At 37.7% G+C, this 15,705-nt stretch overlaps 1 protein-coding gene across 1 annotated transcript in view; it reads right to left on the bottom strand.

Moving 5' to 3' along the window:
- The window catches only part of LOC114663754 (collagen alpha-1(XXVIII) chain-like), a 179,102-nt gene that overhangs the window by 25,719 nt on the left and 137,678 nt on the right, over nucleotides 1–15,705 (bottom strand). Inside the window, exons 23-27 of the mRNA XM_028817679.2 lie at nucleotides 10,550–10,618; nucleotides 9,306–9,374; nucleotides 2,511–2,579; nucleotides 1,436–1,504; nucleotides 94–162 (exon numbers count right to left, since the gene is read on the bottom strand). Coding sequence (XP_028673512.2) covers nucleotides 94–162; nucleotides 1,436–1,504; nucleotides 2,511–2,579; nucleotides 9,306–9,374; nucleotides 10,550–10,618 — 345 coding nt within the window. The remainder of the gene's footprint in view (nucleotides 1–93; nucleotides 163–1,435; nucleotides 1,505–2,510; nucleotides 2,580–9,305; nucleotides 9,375–10,549; nucleotides 10,619–15,705) is intronic.

Below are 15,705 nucleotides of genomic sequence, written 5' to 3'. Positions count from 1 at the left end.
ACAGGTGATTTAAAATCCTGGACAGACAGCCATGGTAGCATATTATATATAAAGTTAGCATTTGGGACATTGGAGAATTATGTCTAACATTACCTTGGGTCCCTGTATTCCTTCGCCTGGTAAACCTCTGGGTCCTGTGGGGCCAAGCTGACCTAAAGAACCCTGTAAGTAAAGCCAGCACAATATGACAAAAAATGATTGATAGCAAAAAAGAACTTTGCCTGTATGACTGATTTGTAATGGTTTTCATTCACATCAAACATTCGGAGTTTATATTTTCTAGAGAACATTTTTTAATGTTCTAAAAGTGTTCACTAGTGTAGTAATAACTTATATTTGCACTTCATAAAACATCTCTTCTACCTAATTACCACCTGTTATATTCTGCAATGCAAAGTGAAATTAACTCTTTTCAGACTGGCATTTTGCTAATACTGCATCCATGGAGTGTGCAGTACTAAAGATTGTAACAAGCTGCTTGTTAGTTTTAGATTAATGAGTATCAACAGAATCCTTGGCAATTGTAAACAACCTGAACATTTGGATAGCTTCACTCTTTCTTCAGCCTTTCCTATTCCTAACCTGCACACAAACTTTTTCCACTCGCCCCTCTATTCTATATAGTGTAGCCATTTTTTGGATTCTTATTCCAGAAATCATTGTTTTGGAACACAACACTTGCATGTGTGTTTATTTTAAAAAGCGTTGCTGTTTCACTTTACCCCTATAAATTGAAAACATATGATTTAATAGCTTGCATGGATCAGCCCTAGTGAATCCAGCTACTTAAACAATTTTGTGTTGCCATGGGCTTTGAGCATACCCTTAAAACAACAGGAGGAATTTTTGAGGAAAATATTTGATTAGAAATGAGTAAATGTACAAATTACTCTTGGAAAACCCCAGAGCTTGCCACTTTTAACAACTGGCGTTCCTCAGTTTTTAATATAATCTCCTTAGAACTATCCTCATGCCAAATCAATCATGCTCATGGCGTCTGAGTCCCATTGATATTGTTCTTTTCTTTTTTCTAGCCGACTCGGGCATTGTAGTTAGTTTCCTGTTTGCTATTAGTTCCCCATTGTTTTTGTTTTTACACCATACAACTTTTTTTTTTTCTTGTTTTCATTCCTAGGCTTAGATTGGAAGAGATCGGGTGGTACTGGTGGGATTGGGTTACACTATTCTCTTCTTAATTGGCTTGCCTTCAGGTTTCTTATATATACATTTTGTTTCAATAAAACACTGATCATAAAAACAAAAAGTATGCAAAGGATGACATCAAAAAACATATATAAAAAGTAATATATTCAGATAATTAATTATACACTTGGGTTACTTCTGGTATATTTAGGGACTATATATATAATTTAAATTTGAATAGGCAAATAAGCAAATTTAAACTATTTATTAGATGATCTTCAAATTCTCAAACCTTTGGCCCCATAATTCCAATTCCTGGAGGGCCTGCTGGACCTGGACTGCCAGGTAATCCACGATCTCCCTAAAACAAGAAGATATCATAAAACTGTTAGTAGAGAAAGTGGCTTTAAAACACCACTGTGCTTATCATATGCACTACAACAAAACTGGAATACTCTTAACACACACATTCTAATTATTTCTTTCACAATATAATGTAATTCACGCTGACGTTTGATAGCAATTGATGACAGGCTAATGTTAACATTAACAGAGGTGAGGTACCAAGGCCCAGGGAGAGGATGATAATAGGCTCAGGCACAGAAGGCCGTGAACTATGGGTAGAGGAACTGTTTCTGAATTATGTAAGGCCAAAGGTTTGGCCATGAAATGGTTATTTGTGAGCACAAGTTTATAACCAAAATCAGTGTTTCTCACCCTTTCTGGTATCATGACCCACATTTTCCCATGTAAGTGACTTTGTGACCCACCAAGGGTGAATCTAGCGGGATCGTCAGATGTGTACTGAGTGCAGTGGTGATAGTGACAGTGGGGTCCAACACGGTGAATTGAGCGCAATCATCAGAGGTTTGACTGTTGGAGCGGTGACCCACTACGTGGACACTATAAATAATAGGAACTCAATAGCGGCAGCCCAGTGGTCGAGAAACACTGCCCTAAATACTCTGAAAACAGCCACCAAGGGGAGTATAAAAGTTAATTACATGCCATTAATCAAGAAACGTAATTAATTAGTGAATATAACTTGTCTGCGGTGGGTTGGCACCCTGCCCAGGATTGGTTCCTGCCTTGTGCCCTGTGTTGGCTGGGATTGAATCCAGCAGCAGCCTGTGACCCTGTGTTCGGATTCAGCGGGTTGGAAAATGGATGGATGGATGGATGGATATAACTTGTATTATAAGCATCTCTATTAATGCTAATTTTTATCTGTGAAATAATTGTTTAATAATAAATCTTGTTACAACTTTCTATTAATTTTAATTTTTCACAAAAAAACATTCAAAGGATGGATAATCAAATCAAAACTAAAAATGGTAGCAGTGTATGTTATTTATTATTTCATTTACCTTAGCTCCTGGAAATCCTTTGCCTTCTGGTCCAGGTTCTCCAGGTTGCCCTGATGGCCCTGGCAGTCCCTGTTGAAGAAATATATAAATTTATCAAAAGATATCAATTATAATAAAGCACAGATCTGTTTGTCTGTTTATGTGTTGGTAATTCTATGAGTGTGTTCTGAGAACACTCACTGTTTTGTCTGCCAACACCATAAATACAAGACTCATTTATAAAGGACTTTGAAGCAGGCTAGAAAAATTAAAGCTACCAGGACAGGAGATGAGAGACGTCAAAGGCAAAGAACGAGTACAGGTCAAAACCAGAAGATCTGAAAAAGTCAAAATGTCGCTGCCAAATCCTTAACAAAAATCAAAGTTGAGAATCATACACAAGTGCTAACTTCCAAATAGATTCTTGCCAGCTGATGCAAAAAGGTTTGATTCACAGTGCAGAAATGTGGATGCTGTTGATAGCAATCTTAAACACCACCAGCCCAATGACGTTGTGTGTTACAGCCACAACAATACAGCAACATTATGGCCATTGGAAAATGCACAAAATAGCAGTATGAAATGTAAAAATAATCAGAACAACAAAACCAAGTAATATTACATTGTTATGTTACATCCTTATTCCAAAATGGATTAAATTAATTTTTTCCTCAGAATTCTACACACAACACCCCATAATGACAACGTGAAAAAAGTTTACTTGAGATTTTTGCAAATTTATTAAAAATAAAAAAATTGAGAAAGCACATGTACATAAGTATTCACAGCCTTTGCCATGAAGCTCAAAATTGAGCTCAGGTGCATCCTGTTTCCCCTGATCATCCTTCAGATGTTTCTGCAGCTTAATTGGAGTCCACCTGTGGTAAATTCAGTTGATAGGACATGATTTGGAAAGGCACACACCTGTCTATATAAGGTCCCACAGTTGACAGTTCATGTCAGAGCACAAACCAAGCATGAAGTCAAAGGAATTGTCTGTAGACCTCCGAGACAGGATTGTCTCAAGGCACAAATCTGGGGAAGGTTACAGAAAAATTTCTGCTGCTTTGAAGGCCCCAATGAGCACAGTGGCCTCCATCATCCGTAAGCAGAAGAAGTTCGAAACCACCAGGACTCTTCCTAGAGCTGACCAGCCATCTAAACTGAGCGATCAGGGGAGAAGGGCCTTAGTAAGGGTGGTGACCAAGAACCTGATGGTCACTCTGTCAGAGCTCCAGAGGTCCTCTGTGGAGAGAGGAGAACCTTCCGGAAGGACAACCATCTCTGCAGCAATCCACCAATCAGGCCTGTATGGTAGAGTGTCCAGAAGCCACTCCTTAGTAAAAGGCATATGGCAGCCCGCCTGTCCATCCATTTTCTTCCACTTCGGCAGCCCGCCTGGAGTTTGCCAAAAGGCACCTGAAGGACTCTCAGACCATGAGAAAGAAAATTCTCTGGTCTGATGAGACAAAGATTGAACTCTTTGGTGTGAATGCCGGGAGTCACGTTTGGAGGAAACCAGGCACCGCTCATCACCAGGCCAATACCATCCCTACAGTGAAGCATGGTGGTGGCAGCATCATGCTGTGGGGATGTTGTTCAGCAGCAGTTACTGGGAGACTAGTCAGGATAAAGGGAAAGATGTCTGCAGCAATGTACAGAGACATCCTGGATGAAAACCTGCTCCAGAGAGCTCTTGACCTCAAACTGGGGCGACGGTTCATCTTTCAGCAGGACAACGACCCTAAGCACACAGCCATGATATCAAAGGAGTGGCTTCAGGACAACTCTGTGAATGTCCTTGAGTGGCCCAGCCAGAGCCCAGACTTGAATCCGATTGAACACCTCTGGAGAGAACTTAAAATGGCTGTGCACTGACGCTTCCCATCCAACCTGATGGAGCTTGAGAGGTGCTGCAAAGAGGAATGGGCGAAACTGGCCAAGGATAGGTGTGCCAAGCTTGTGGCATCATATTCAAAAAGACTTGAGGCTGTAATTGCTGCCAAAGGTGCATCGACAAAAGTATTGAGCAAAGGCTGTGAATACTTATGTACATGGGATTTCTCCATTTTTTTTTATTTTTAATAAATTTGCAAAAACCTCAAGCAAACTTTTTTCATGTTGTCATTATGGGGTGTTGTGTGTAGAATTCTGAGGAAAAAAATGAATTTAATCCATTTTGGAATAAGGCTGTAACATAACAAAATGTGGAAAAACTGATGCGTTGTGAATACTTTCCAGATGCACTGTGTATATATATATATATATATATGATCATACTGACTTAGTCACCTCCACCCCCTCTTAATGTGTTGTTATATATTGCCTTTGATTCTTGTAAGTCTAAGCATTAGCCTCTGATGAAGACCCCTGGTAGGGGTTGAAAGCTCAGGAATAAAAACTACTTTATGATACGTGATTAATTTTTTTCTCCCTTTGTGGATCTCCAGCTGCAAATATGCAAACCGTATCACAGACCATCTCTTCCATATATATATATATATATATATATCTCTATATATATCTATATATATCTATATATATATCTATATCTATATATATATAATAAATATAAATAATAATACATTATGCACATTCCAAAACCCTGCCTTTGGCACTGTGTGGCAATGTGGTATGGCAGTCTGGGTGCAAATCATTATTATGTGAGCGTTGCCTTGATGAATGCTTGCTGCCACTGTGTCATGATATTGCAAAGCAGGCCATCCAAGCTTGCTTTAAGCTAGCTGCTGATTTACATAGACGTTAGACTCTCCCTATAACAAATGGTCTCTATGGTGTAAATTTCTGCAAAATCAGATAAGTCTTGTTAGTCTGTCTTTCCAACACAGAAATGGATCTTTCACACATCTAAGGGTTGAATAGTCACAACAGCAAGGAATACTGAGCTCGACTGCCCACATAAAACAAGGAATGTGCAATTTAAGAGCACTGCATCCACATCATATGTTTGACTAATTTGGAATTAAGTCACTATTACAATTCCAAAAAGTTAACGTATCCTATTCTGGACTCGGGGGAATACCCATACATTTTTTGTACCCGTTTCTCCAGTTCAAGGTAACAAACAGTATGCTACAGTATGCCATAAAAGCAGTTAGCTGAATGCTTAGTGAACAATCTCCAAAACAGAGTAAGTAGCCAAGGTAAACGGTACTTGGGATTAGGATGTACAGCATTTTTTAACCAAAAGAATGTCAAGACAAGGTGTATTTGTTAAAATAACTTTAGAAATATGGATTTTCTATTTTTCACATGACCGACACTTTGTGATGAGCAGGTTGGGTACAGTTGGCTGCACTGTTTCTCAAATGTATTGCTGAGAGACTGGATGCTGTAAGCTTTACACTGCAATGCTGACAACACACTAGCAAATGATTTCCAGTCTTTATGTTTCAACTAAAGTAATCAATTCTTTGAAGAGATGCTTGTATTTAGTGTAGACTAAAGAAAGTTCTGGGTGTTGTTTTTATTATCCCGTCTTTTGTTAGGATTATAGCTGCAGAAATATTTCATTTTTATGACAGATGTGCAAGCAAGCATCTCAGTAAAATGTTTTTTGCATCTCGATTCCCTCAAACAAAGAAGGTACAGTAAGTTCACAATTTATTATTAAACTTCTTTTTTGGTAAATATGCTAAATTCAATTTTCTTGCTACATCTGATTCCTGTCTCTTTGTGGTATAAATACTTTAATGAGGTACATAATTTATTGTCCTCATATGCTCTTATGCTTTTGTTCTGCTTAACAGAAGGTAATTATGGATGGCTAACTCAGGACCTGAATATCCAGTGTTGACATTGCTAATACAGCACTGCCAATTGCTGAAAATATCTGAGAAGTAGCTCTTTGGCAGTCAGCAATGCTTAATACAAATATATAGTTCAGAAATATATGGAGAGAAGATGTGCATTTGGGTAATGGCATAAAGGCCAGAAAGGGTCAGCGCTAATTCTGGTTTAGCAGTGCCTCAGGTACAGTATACAGTGCTCACTATTATTTTGCTCTGTAATCAAGTGAAGTCTTTTACAAATTTACATTGAATTGGATCATCTCTCAGCCAAAATGAACAAAGTTAAGTCACAAATATAATCACACTCATACCGGTCCATTTATAGACAGATTGTTAATTAATTTGTAAGAAGAAATCAGAACAAACTTTGGCGTTAAAGTTCTACAAAGTAGTGTGCAAACCAGGTATGGGCACCAATGCTATAAAGTTACTACATTACATTATTTATCACGCGGCATTATATTATCCGTCTCAACCATTCATTGCACCTATTTTTGAAATATACAGTCACAAGGAGCAAAATACTATCTAGATCACAAGATACGAATCAGTCTTGGATGCAGAGTCCCTCAAAGGACATTCAGACACTCAGTCACACTGGGAATGTTTAAAGTTACCCAAAATTCTCCACCGGGTGTTTATGTTATACTGAGAGAGAACTAACAAATACAACATAGACAATATCCTGGGGTTTGAGACTTGTGAAAATGGCAATTCTAACAATTGCAAAACTGTGCCAGGCAGCATCTTATTATCCAGTGATCACTGGGATAGGCTGCAGCTTCCCCTGCAACTCTACTCTGGATAAGTGGGATTGGAAGATGGATGGATAAAACTGTATAATATAATATATAGCCCCCCACAACCTTAAATTGTTTTTGGTGGGTTTGGGAATGCATTTGTGTATTTTATTTTATAGTACATAGTGATGTACAGATTACGATAACTGGCAACTCTAAATAGGCTAGGCATGAATGAGTCTGGGTATGGGTGTGAGTGTGTCCTGCAATAGACTGGTATCCCATCCAGTCTTAGGCCCAGTGCCACTGGGATAGGCTCTGTTCCCCTAAAAGCCTTACATAAACCAAGAGGAACTGAAAATAGATGAATGAAACAGGTTAACTGGAGACTCAAAACTGGCATTGCATGAGTGAGAGCTTCTGTAGTGAGTGCAGCCTACAATAGACTGGCCTGAAACCCTGAACTGGATCACACAGGTTATGTTATATTATACCAGCTGTGCTACCCATCAAAGACGAGTTGAAGTCTAAGCAATCAACGTTTACCTCAGCATTAGAGTTTGCAGTACACTATGCAATTTATATGTCTCTGTTATATGCCCTTTACTATGGGACCTGTAAAAGCAGTGTTAATGTTTGTGATGTGCCATCTACTGGAATGACAGAGACATAGCAAAATGGACGGACACACGGACAGACACACAGACACTTATCCTTATATTATATTATATCATATTATATTATATCTTAAAACATAATTTGCCTGCCTCCTCACTCACTCACTCACTCACTCACGTCCGTCCGAAGCCGAATGCACAGTCGCCTTCTGCGCACTCACTGATGTCAGTCCGAAGCCGAATGCGCAGTCGCCTTCTGCGCCGCTGCCCGAAAAACCTTACAAGACCGAAATCCAACTCCAACATCGCGGCAGGCGGCGGATTTAGCCTACGCATTATACAACTGTCTTCAACAGGTACATTCATGACTTAAACATTTCAAAGTTCGTCTCACTTCCAACTTATACAAATGCCTCTAAAGAGAAAATCTGCTTCATCCGATGAACGTCCGTCCGAAGCCGAATATGCAGTTGCCTTCTGCGCATCCAACCCCAACATCGCGGCAGGCGGCGGATTTAGCCTACGCATTATACAACTGTCTTCAACAGGTACACTCATGACTTATTATTAAACATTCCAAAGTTCATCTCACTTCCAACTTATACAAATGCCTCTGAAGAGAAAATTTGCTTCATCGCGGCAGGCGGCGGATTTAGCCTACACATTTCGGGATTATTATGCTGAAATCCCAAATCCTTCCGCCCAGGCGTAGGATATTAGCCCCGATCACAGCCAACCCTCACACTCAAAATAATACGTAAGAACATATTATTATTAAGTACTTTCAGCGGGCGAGTGATGTGAAGATGCAAGTTAAAGATGGGCCACATCAAGGGAAATTACTACCAAATATTGAGAGTGTCTTCACAAAAAATGTAGTCTACAGAGAGATTTTACAACTTTAGTTGCATAATGACAGGCCTCCAGTATACAAACAAAAAACGTTGTCATAGATAGCATGTCTTTTTTAAGTGTACAGTATTTTTGTCGTGATAAAGTCATACATATCCCAAACCTCTTAGTTAATTATCATTACTTACATCACTTTCTTATTTATTTCTTACTTATCATTTGTTCTTCATACACTACTGACACAAACTCGTGCCTGTTTCATCTTACGTTGTTGAAACAGGCTTTTTGTCAAGTTATATTATATTATATTATATTATATTATATTATATTATATTATATTATATTATATTATTATATTATATTGCTTGTCTTGGCATATATTTTAAGAGAACTTTAAATTGACATTAATAAATATTTGTCCTAATAACATGCAATATCAACGTGAACATTTGTGACCATATATGAACCATTTAAAATATTGCATAATATTAATCCATAAAAAACTCAGAAAGGTTAAAAAATTTCTGATCCTTGCCAGTACAATCTAATTATACTTCACACAGGTTTTCAAATTATTCTGATTAAACTTTTAGATCTGCTTTATAGAACAATGCAACAGGATTACATTCTAGACAAAGAATAATTTTTAGCTACTGTAGTTTTTAATCCAGGTTAATGCAGGTAACCTTGTAAGCTTTAAGGACAGACACTTTTTATCAGCCCAAGGAAATGTAAAATTTATTAAAAAGTGAGGAGAAGAAGGTAATCTTGTAAATCGTTCAGAGTATGCTATACCTGTTGACCAGCGATTCCTTCCCCTTTGGGTCCAGGTGGTCCAGTTGCTCCAGATAAACCTCTTTCACCCTATATAGAAATTAAATAATACTGAATTATTTCTTTAATTATACATAATAGTCAAAACAAGAGTTAATCCTTTGAAGTTTCATTCCACCCACTCTGGTTTAATAACTGCACTTCAACCTTGGTTTATCTTTTCCCTTATTAATAGTTTCCTAGATGTATAATCCCCTTCTAACTTCCTCTACAGGGTCCTAAATGATTCCGACGTGGCTGGTCAGTTCGTGACGTGATCAGAAATCTTTGTTTGCAAAAATGTCTTTTGAGTTTAAATTGAAAATAATCCATTACTAGGGTATTGAATTTAGTTATTATATACAGTTCATAATTCAAACACAATTGACCAGATCAAAAAGCAATAAGGGATTATAGGAGTAAGTAGAGATTTAGCACATCAAGTTTATACTGATCAGTAGCTTCAATAAAAATAAAAGACGTCGTTGAACAATTGCTAGCCTTTCTTCTTGCAAGAATAATCTAAATAACAGCTTAAGAAGACCTGCATTTAGAAAATGATTCTTCCATTATGTTAGAAGCTTTAATGAGTTTATGGTCAATGTCCACATTTAAATTTTAGGACTTGGACTGAATTCCTCAAAAAATCTAACTGAGCCTCCAGTGCAATATTTCTCCAATTCAAATATGGAGTTCCACAAGTTCTTTTACTAGAGCCTTCTTACTTGAGCTTGGCTGAACACAGACAATTTGTTACATTTGTTTCCATTTCTCACTCCTATTTACAGAATCAAACAGCTCTTTGTTTCTTCTCTTCAGATTACTTACTGATTTTACAAAACATATCTAATGTGTACTGGCCTTTGTGAAGAAACATTCAAACATCTCTGCTTTCACACATTTCAATTTAAGTTGTAAACCCACAAGAAATGAGCAAAGTATATCCTAAAGAAAGCCGTCTGTGTTCTTACACTGCCACTTTGGTACATGCTGTATAGGAATGTGCTTTAGAAAGAAACAGTGGCCAAAACATGATGGTTTTAAAATAACTATGTCTATATTGATCTTCATCATTCATGCTAGATTTACATTTATGATTTATTAGGAGATTCATTATCTGCTGTTAAATTGTACAAACTGGAAATATCACATAATTAAATGTCAAACATGTTGATCACACCAAGGTAGCAAGAACAGAACACTAGAAAAGATTTCTGTGTGTATACCTTTTGTCCTGGTGCCCCGATTCCTGTATCTCCCACTGGTCCCGGTGGTCCATGTGGACCCACATCACCCTAACATTACAAGTTAAAGAAAAAGATTAAGATGAATAGAAAGGTACTGCCTCCAAACAGAAAATAAAAGAACACAACTCACTAAATTTAAATTGGTGGTGATGGAGATGGGCCTATTCACAAGCGTAAGGAATTACCTAAGTTATATTTATATATTGATTTATTACAATTCTCCATAAAGCACTATGGTCTTGCTATTTTATACTATCTACAAAAAATGTAAAGTACCTTACCACAAATATTCTTAGGTGAATGTGAAAAGGTTATAAACCACTCAGTTTTCTCTTCTAAGTATGGCTGTTTTGGCTGGCGCCCTTACCTGACTGGGTCACCTACATATTGGAAGGACTGGGGGAGACAGCGTGCATAGGACATTATATCCCCCGGATGGCAGCCCCCCTGGGTTGCTGCAGTGCCACAGATTCCCTCAGGACTTCATGGGAGATGGAGTCCTGCTACTCAGCCCTGTTGGGTCCCGTCAGTGCCGCCAAGGGGGCTGCAGGGAGTAGGGAGCCCTATTTATTTGGGGTCCTGCCTCACCTGGAAGTGCTTTTGGGAAAGACCGCGTTTCTTCAAGCGAGATGGCCTGCATCCGAACAGCTTCGGCGCCCGGGTCCTCTCCGAAAACATAGCGAAGGTAATTCGTTTATCTTGACTATCTATCTCTGCTTTTAACCCCTTCCGAAATGCCACTCCTGTGTTTGGTCATGATAATTGTTTAAAAAAATCTTCCATAAAAGTGCGCAACATAAATACTGTAATAACCAATCTTAATGCACATAGAAAATCTAGGCAATACGGCATAAACGCCAATAATTTAATTAAAGTTACTACTTTAGATGAACAATGTATTAAAACTGTAAAAACAGATCATAGATTAAATAAAAAATACACGCAGAGCGGCGCTAATAAAAATAACTTAATTCCTGTTCCCTATATCAATAACGCACATAGTATTCATCTCTGCTCCTCCGAAACATTGAATATGGCACTATTAAATATTAGAGCTTTAACTAACAAGACGTTTTTTATCAACGACATTATTAGTGAAAAAAAAATAGATTTTATTGCACTAAGTGAAACGTGGCTTAGCTCAGATGGCGCAGCTGTTTTAATCGAATCTGCGCCTCCGGATTACAGTTTTACTCGTGCTGATCGCCAAGGAAAGAGAGGTGGAGGGCTAGCAAACATTTACTCTAGCAGGTTAAAATGTAAAAATATCAGTTTTGGTAAATTCAAGTCTTTTGAGTATCTCGCCATTGTTATTCAGGGAGATTCTCACGTTCTAGTATTATCCGTGTATAGACCTCCTAAATTCAACGCGTCTTTCTTTGAGGAATTCTCTGACTTGATGTCAATCTTAATTACGAACTATGACGCACTCTTAATAGTCGGCGACTTTAATTTTCATGTAGATAATCAATGTGACCAAAAAGTAAAAGAATTTATGAACCTCCTGGACTCTTTTGATTTGAGACAGCTCGTTAATCAGCCTACACATAAAGCAGGTCATACGTTAGACTTAGTAATTACTAAAGGACTAAAAGTTGATATAAAGCAGGTCATTGATACGGGTCTTTCAGACCATTTTCTTCTACTTTTTAATATAGAAATAATGATAGAAAACACTCATGAGAAGCATATTGTTAAAAAACGCTTCTTTGACTCATCAGCAACTTTAAAACTTACAAACATTCTAACCAATCAGTCCGTTTATAGTGCCAACTATAATAGCGAGGAGAATGTAAATAGTAAGGTGGAAAGATTTAATACTAAAGTGAGGGCTGCTGTTGACATAGTTGCACCTGAAAAGACAGTTAAAAAATCTTCTAGCATTGTTATACCTTGGAAGACCCAAAGAGTGTCTGATTTAAAGAGAACATGCCGTAGAGCTGAGCGTAAATGGAGGAAGACTAAACTAACTATTGACTATGAGATATTAAAAGTTAAAATAACAGAATACAATAACACAGTCCGTCTTGAGAGGCGCTGCTATTTCTCTAAGATTATAAATAACAATGCTAGTAATCCCAGAGTGTTATTTTCGACAATTGATCATCTGTTAAACCCAGGTAACTCAAAGGAATGCCTCCTAAGTACTTCCAGTAAAACCTGTGAGGCTATCGCTGTATTTTTCAATCAAAAAATTAATGATATTAGAAATAACATAGTATATCTCCCCAACACTAAGGATCCCCCGAAACCCCAGTACTCCATAATAAATAAATTAGAGTCTTTCACTAGGATAGATTTACCTGATTTACATAAAATAATTTCTCAAATGAAACCATCCACCTGTGCCCTTGACCCAATACCAACAAATTTTTTCAAAGAAGTATCGGGTGTGCTTATTGATAATGTTCTTGACATAGTAAATTCGTCATTAGATACGGGGGTCTTCCCAGACTGTCTTAAGACTGCGGTAGTTAAACCCCTACTTAAGAAAAATAATCTCGACCCCTCTTCTCTTGAAAATTATAGACCCATCTCTAACCTGCCTTTCTTAAGTAAAATTCTAGAGAAGGCAGTCATTATGCAGTTAAATGAGCACCTCAATAAACATGCTATTCTTGATAAATTTCAGTCAGGTTTTAGAACAAATCACAGCACAGAAACTGCACTCGTTAAAGTAGTAAATGACTTGCGGGTAAATGCAGACAGAGGCCATTTATCTGTTCTCATCCTCTTAGATTTGAGTGCCGCATTTGACACTATTGATCATAATATTCTTAAGAATCGCCTTAGTCAATGGGTGGGCCTCTCTGGCAGTGTCTTAAACTGGTTTGAATCCTACCTGGCAGGGAGAAAATTCTTTGTTAGTTGTGGTAATTATAACTCAAAGACACATGATATTCTATATGGTGTTCCACAAGGCTCTATCCTGGGTCCGCTGCTCTTCTCAATCTACATGCTTCCATTAGGTCAGATTATCTCGGGACATAACGTGAGCTACCACAGCTATGCTGATGACACACAGCTGTATTTATCAATAGCACCTGATGACCCCAAATCTCTTGATTCGCTAACACAATGTCTAACCTGTATCTCAGAATGGATGAATAGTAACTTTCTCAAATTAAATAAAGAAAAAACCGAAATCTTAGTGATTGGCAATAATGGATACAATGAGGCTATTAGAAATAAACTGGATGCATTAGGATTAAAAGTCAAATCGGAGGTAAAAAGCTTAGGGGTAACCGTTGATTGTAATCTGAATTTTAAATCGCATATTAATAAAATCACTAGGACAGCATTTTTTCACCTAAGGAACATAGCAAAAGTTAGACCTCTTATATCATCGAAAGATGCAGAGAAATTAGTTCATGCGTTTGTCTTTAGTCGGCTAGATTACTGTAATGCACTCCTCTCAGGACTACCCAAAAAAGACATCAATCGTTTGCAGTTAGTGCAGAATGCAGCTGCTAGAATCTTTACCAGGAAAAGAAAATCCGAACACATTTCTCCAGTTTTGATGTCACTACACTGGTTACCTGTGTCATTCAGAATTGACTTTAAAATTCTGCTTATGGTTTATAAAGCTTTAAATAATCTCGCCCCGTCTTATATATCGGAATGTCTGACACCTTATATTCCAAATCGCAACCTCAGATCCTCAACTGAGTGTCTCCTTAGAATTCCAAGAGCAAAACTTAAAAGAAGTGGTGAGGCGGCCTTCTGCTGTTATGCACCTAAAATCTGGAATAGCCTGCCAGTAGGAATTCGCCAGGCTAATACAGTGGAGCACTTTAAAAAACTACTGAAAACACATTACTTTAACATGGCCTTCTCATAACTTCACTGTAATTTAATCCTGACACTCTGTATATCCAATTCATTATAATAACTATTCATTCAAAATTTGTACTAACCCCTACTCTCTCTTCTGTTTTCTTTTCCGGTGTCCTATTGGTGGTGGCTTGTGCCACCACCATCTACCCAAAGCACCATGATGTTCCAACAATGATGGATGGATTAAAAGCCAGAAGTCTGTATAACCATCAGCATCAAGTGACTCCGTGAGAACCCTAACTACAAAGAGGACTATTTCATTTATGTTAGGTAGAATGCCCAAAGGGGACTGGGCGGTCTCGTGGCCTGGAACCCCTACAGATTTTATTTTTTTCTCCAGCCTTCTGGAGTTTTTTTTTTGTTTTTTCTGTCCACCCTGGCCATCGGACCTTACTCCTTTCTATGTTAACTAATGTTGTCTTATTTTAATTTCTTATTTGTCTTTTATTCTTCTTTTCTTCATTATGTAAAGCACTTTGAGCTACTTTTTGTATGAAAATGTGCTATATAAATAAATGTTGTTGTTGTTGTTCCAGACCATGTTAACAGGCCACCGGAAGTACTCCCGGGTGTCACTTAAAAGAAGCCTGCTGCCACAGCTCCAAAATCCAGAGTTGCAAGGGAAAAGAAGAAGCTTGCTAGAGGAAGAAGGATGCAGAGAGAGAGTAAGAAACAAAGAAAGACAAAGTATTGAAGACTTGTGTAGTGCTTTGTGATTATATACTGTGCATTGCTTGTGTGGGAAAATATTGAGAAGAGTTTCCCACAGTGAAATAAAAGCGTGTGTTTGCTCTGGACTCGTGCCTGTGTCTGTTTGTGTCAGGTTTGGGGAGCAGGAGCACCCCCTTCAGACCACACTACTACGTGAATGTTTCTTGTATCTATAATCAGATATTTTATTTAATGTATGACGTTGCATTCATTGTCTTTTTTTTTTGGCCTGTTGTTGGTATTGCATTGCTGACACTTTCAGTTGACGGAGGAAGTCATACATGTGAAAATTTCATTTTATTGTATATACAGTAAATTTGAACTTGAATTTTAATATTCTGTATCATTTTACTCATATTGATATACATAAAACTTGTGAGGTAAAATTAAAGAATAAAATGTTATGATTTAATGTAATATAAAATGGTGTTTTGTTAAAGTGCAACTTTCTCTTGATTTTAATTTCTGGAAATACAAATACAAATGATTTCCAGGAAATACAAATTGTGCGAGGAAAAAGAAAGGTAAAAAACACAAGCTACATGATAAAAATAAGGAGGCTAAATTAAGAGATAATGCAAACTTGA

Source organism: Erpetoichthys calabaricus, chromosome 13 (genome assembly GCF_900747795.2).
Source record: "Erpetoichthys calabaricus chromosome 13, fErpCal1.3, whole genome shotgun sequence".
In the NCBI taxonomy this organism is placed as follows: Eukaryota; Metazoa; Chordata; class Cladistia; order Polypteriformes; family Polypteridae; genus Erpetoichthys; species Erpetoichthys calabaricus.
Note: the sequence above shows the minus strand (reverse complement) of the source record. Positions and strands in the feature narration are given on the sequence as shown.